The sequence below is a fragment of the Priapulus caudatus genome, unplaced genomic scaffold, assembly GCF_000485595.1.
Source record: "Priapulus caudatus unplaced genomic scaffold, Priapulus_caudatus-5.0.1 Scaffold1771, whole genome shotgun sequence".
In the NCBI taxonomy this organism is placed as follows: domain Eukaryota; kingdom Metazoa; phylum Priapulida; class Priapulimorpha; order Priapulimorphida; family Priapulidae; genus Priapulus; species Priapulus caudatus.
Window position 1 is genome coordinate 82,311 of NW_014578832.1, and position 5,015 is coordinate 87,325.

Genomic DNA, 5,015 nt, shown 5'->3' on the forward strand with positions numbered 1-5,015 from the left:
GAGGAGGAGAGGAGGTCAGGAGGAGGAAGAAGGAGGGAGGATGGTGAGGAGGAGAGAGGAGGAAGGCGTGGCAGAGGGCCGAGGAGAGGAGGAGGAGGTAGGAGGAAGGAGGGAGGAGGTACGAGGAGTGAGAGGAGGAGGAGGAGGAGGAGCGGCAGAGGAGGTAGGAGGAAGGAGGAGGGGCAGGAGGAGGGGAGGAGGACGAGGAGGTGTAGGGATAGGAGGAGGAGGAGGAAGAGTAGGAAGAGGCGAGGAGAGAAGGAGGAGGAGGAGGAGGAGGCGGTCAGACGGAGGAGGAGGAGGAAGAGGAGAGGCAGGAGGAGGAGGAGGAGGACGGAGGAGGAGGAGGAGGAGGAGGAGAAGGAGGAGGAAGAGGAGATGAGGAGGAGGGAGGTAGGAGGAGCGAGGAGGCGGCAGAGGACAGGAGGAGGAGGAGGAAGGAGGCAGGAGGCAGGAGGAGAGGAGGAGAGGAGAATGGAAGAAGGAGGACGGAGGAGGCAGGAGGAGGTAGGAGATAGAGTGAGGAGGAGGAGGAGGAGGAGGTAAGGAAAAAGAAAAGGGAAAGGCGGCAGAGGAGGATGGAGGAGAGGGGAGGAGGAGGATGAGGAGGAAGGAGGACGAGGAGGGGGAGGTAGGAGGAGGAGAAGGAGGCAGGAGGAGCGAAGAGGAGGAGGAGGAGGAGGAGGAGGGCAGGATTAAGGAGGGAGGCAGAAAGGGAGGTAGGAGGAGGCGAGAGGAGGAGCGAGGGATGGAGGACCGAGTAGAGGAGGAGGACGAGAGGAGGAGGAGGAGGAGGAGGAGGAGGAGGAGGAGAGGCGCTTTGATGCCGCGCTTTATAGACGATGCTTCTACATATATAGCAATTAAACTACCTTCTTAAGAGTAAACGCGCCCCCACACACGCACGCACGCGCATATACGCACGCACACACAAGCACGGGCATAGGTACTAGATAATAACAGCACACAGAATGTTAAGATCATGTGACGCGGTAACCTTCAAACGGGAACATTCAAACGATGCAAACAACAAACGAAAATTACCGAAGCTTGTCACGAATATTACCGAAGCTTGCCACGACAATTACCGAAGCTTGTCACGACATTTACCGAAGCTTGCGACCACATTTACCGAAGCTTGTCACGAATATTACCGAAGCTTGCCACGACAATTACCGAAGCTTACCTACAAACCACAAACTAAGACCGCGACCCAACTGTTATCGGTATGTCCTTTACCGATCTAGCAGATTTAAATTACTAATTACTAAATTAAAAATACTAAATTTTAAAACGTCAATTTTACACTTTGACATGGCGTACGGCACTAGTTTACTGATACGACTAGATATTGTGATACCCTACCCTCTGTAACTATTAAGTGCAGACTGTCGGGTTATTGTTAGATCAGGCGACGTGTGAAATAGAGGATAGGTTGGGCTGACATATGTCCCTGAACATGACCGTATGCATTCACACTAGTACGATGGCGGGAGAAAAAAATGACATAGATGGATGGAAATAGATCGAGAAAAGAGGAAGGGCTGGAAGGAGGAGTAGCTGTCTGACATGAGATTGAGGGGTTATTCACACTCTGCAGGAGAAATGTCTGATACGCAGATGGGTAAAGTCTTAAAGTATGTTCCTATAATCAGACGAATGAAGCTAGAACCGACGATTGAGAGTTACATAGACGTACATCACCCAAACGGCCAAACCCCATGGATACGCAGTGTGCACATGATTAAATAGAAATAGGCGGGTGGGGAGGAGGACCAGACTGAAATCGAATATCATGATTAATAGTGCACAACACAACGTAACGTATACATACAGCAAACGAGCAGTATTATTACATTCACCTACCCACCCGCACGCACGCACGCACGCACGCACGCACGCACGCCCGCCCGCACGCCCGCACGCCCGCCCGCATGACTAGAGAACGACGAGTGAGTAGAGAGATAAACCTGCTAGAGGTAAACATGTAAACACCTAGAGGTAAACATGTAAACAACTAGAGGTAAACATGTACCAAGTAAACAACACGAATATAATTATAAGACAACAAACAATCCACTCCTCTCAAAGCTTAAAGCTAGCACTATACGCAGTCATCGGTTAAACGTGCACGACGAAGTAAAACATATGAACGAGTAACGGTGTGGCTCCCTACCATAGCAGCGGCATTAGCTCGACTTTGGACAGCCTTTAGCTGGGCTTGCAGATGAGGCGGAGGGTGGAAGTAGCGACACTGCTCGCGTGTGCACCGACCCTTTACAAAATCCATACACACCGTCACCATCCCGTCGGTCGCGTCAACCGTCACATGCTCGGGCGGGTGTGCGAAGCGGCATTCGTTCTCCAGCCGCTTGCAGTTGCCGCGCTGGAACTCCCGGCATACCTAGCAAACACAAGCAACAAGCAAACAGCGCTGTGTGAGGCCACGGTACAATGTAGTACGACTGCGACTACTGCTGCTGCTAGTGATGCTGCTGCTGCTGCTGCTAGTGATGCTGCTGCTAGTGATGCTGCTAGTGATGCTGCTGCTGCTACTACTACTACTGCTACTGCTAGTGCTGCTGCTGCTGCTGCTACTACTACTACTGCTACTGCTAGTGCTGCTGCTAGTGATGCTGCTGCTGCTGCTGTTGCTGCTGCTGCTGCTACTACTACTGCTACTGCTGCTGCTGCTGCTGCTGCTGCTGCTACTGCGGCTGCTGCTGCTGCTGCTACTACTACTGCTACTGCTGCTGCTGCTGCTGCTACTGCTGTTGTTGGTGCTGCTGCTACTGCTGCTGCTGCTACTGGTGATGCTACTGCTGGTACTGCTGCTGCTGCGGCTGCTACAACTACTGCTGCTGCTACTGCTGCTGCTACTGTTGTTGTTGTTGGTGCTGCTGCTAGTGCTGCTACTGCTACTACTACTGATGCTGCTACTGCTGACGCTACTGTTGTTGTTGTTGTTGTTGTTGCTGCTGCTGTTAGTGCTGCTGCTACTGCTACTGCTACTGCTGCTGCTGCTGCTGCTGATGCTACTACTTCTGCTACTGCTGCTGCTAGTGATGTTGCTGCTGCTACTGCTGCTGCTGCTGTTTCTAGTTCTACTACTACTGCTGCTACTGTTGCTGCTGCTACTGCTGCTGTTCCTACTGTTGCTGCTACTACTACTACTGCTGCTGCTGCTGCTGCTGCTGCTGCGTTGCCAACATGCTAGCAAAGCTTTGCCACGAACCCCCTATAGCAGCCTATAGCGGTGTAAACACGGCGAGTGTGAACGCAAGAGCTCGACATAGAGCATTCGACAGCCAGAAAGAGAAAGAAACAGTGAGAGAGAGAAAGAGAGAGCGATTTTTGCATAGCGGCACTAAGAGAGACGAGCATACACGAACACACGTGCACGAGTGCGTGGGTGGCGGGGAGCGGCGGCGGCGGCGGCGGCGGCGGCGGCGGGATGCTGCAGACGACGACGACTACACTCAGCCGACGACTCAGACTTCTGGCGAAACAACCGACGAACGACGGCGACGTTCGACACGCCCCCTAGCGGCGTCCTTGCGAAACAAGACGGCTGGCTATATGACCGACGCGCGAAGAACGAAGAGGAGAATGTTGCAGCAATGCACAGACGCCTCCTCCTCCTCCTCCTCCTCCTCCTCCTTCTCCTCCTCCCCTGGCTTCCTCTGTGATTGCAGTCGTGGATCTCTCGACACGAGGTAACGTAACGCGAGGAGGGAGGTGGAGGAGGGGTGTCGGCGAGCGGTGACGTCACAGTCCGCGTGGAGGGCCGCCACCGATAGATTTGACGAACATTTCCTAACGAGACCCGCTGCGTGGAAAAGGAGGAGGAGGAGCAGGAAGAAGAGGAGGAAGAAAAAAAGGAAGAAGAAAAGGAGAACGAATAAGAAGAGGAGGAGGCGAAGGAGAGAAGGAAGGGGAGGAAAAAGAAGAAGAAGATGAAGAAAAAGAGGAGGAGGAGGAGAAAGAAGAGGCGGCAGAGGAGGCAGGAGGAGGAGGAGGAGGAGGAGAGGAGGAGGAGGAGGAGAGAAGGCGGGGAGAAGAGGAGGATGGAGGAGGAGGAGAGGAGGAGGAAGGGGAGGGAGATGGAGGAAGAGGCAGGAGGAGGAGGAGGTAGATGTGAGGAAGAGGAGGGAGGAGGAGGCAGGAGCGAGGAGGAGGCGCAGAGGAGGGGAGGATGGGAGCGAGGGCGAGGGGAGGACGAGGAGGGAGGAGGAGGAGGAGGAGGAGGAGGAGGAGGAGGGGAGGAGGGAAGAGATGAGGAGGAGGGAAAAAAATAAAACGAGGAGAGGCAGCGGGCAGAGAGGAGGAGGAGAGAGGAGGAGGAGGGGAGGAGGAGAGGACGAGGAGGAGAGCGAGGAGGCAGGAGAGGAGGAGGAAGGAGGAGGAGGAGGACGAGGAGGAGGAGGAGGTAGGAGAGGAGGAGGAGGGGCAGAGGAGGAGGAGGAGGACGGAGAGGAGGCAGGACAGGAGGAAGGAGAGAGGCAGGAGAGAGGAGGAGGAGGAGACGCAGCGAGGAGGCAGGAGAGGAGGAGGAGGAGGAGGCGGCCAGAGGAGGAGGAAGGAGAGGAGGAGGAGAGGAGAGAGGAGGACGAGAGAGGAGGAGGAGGAGGAGGAGGAGGAGAGCGAAGAGAGGAGGACGGAGGGGAGGAGGAGGAGCGCAGAGGAGGAGGAGGAGGAGAGAGAGGAGGAGGAGGCAGGAGAGGAGACGAGAGGAGGAGCGAGGAGGAGAGGGGAGGAGAAGAGGAGGAGGAGAGGAGGAGGAGGAGGAGGAGGAAGGCGGCAGAGGAGGAGGAGGAGAGGAGGAGCGAGGAGCGAGGAGGAGGAGGCAGGAGGAGAAGAGGATGGAGGAGAGAGGAGGAGGAGGAGGAAGAGGAGGAGGCAGGAGGAGCGAGGAGAGGAGGCGGCCAGAGGAGGAGGAGGAGGCAGGAGGAGGAGGAGGAAGGAGTGAGGAGGACGAGGCAGGAGGAGGAGGAGAGAAGGAGGAGGGAGGAGGA

General features: G+C 55.6%; 1 protein-coding gene across 1 annotated transcript in view; it reads right to left on the reverse strand.

Moving 5' to 3' along the window:
• LOC106817564 (muscleblind-like protein 2a) overlaps positions 1 to 5,015 on the reverse strand; it is a gene marked incomplete at its 5' end in the record, with an annotated part of 43,143 nt that overhangs the window by 32,755 nt on the left and 5,373 nt on the right. The window contains one exon of the mRNA XM_014822238.1: positions 2,177 to 2,404. Coding sequence (XP_014677724.1) covers positions 2,177 to 2,404 — 228 coding nt within the window. The remainder of the gene's footprint in view (positions 1 to 2,176; positions 2,405 to 5,015) is intronic.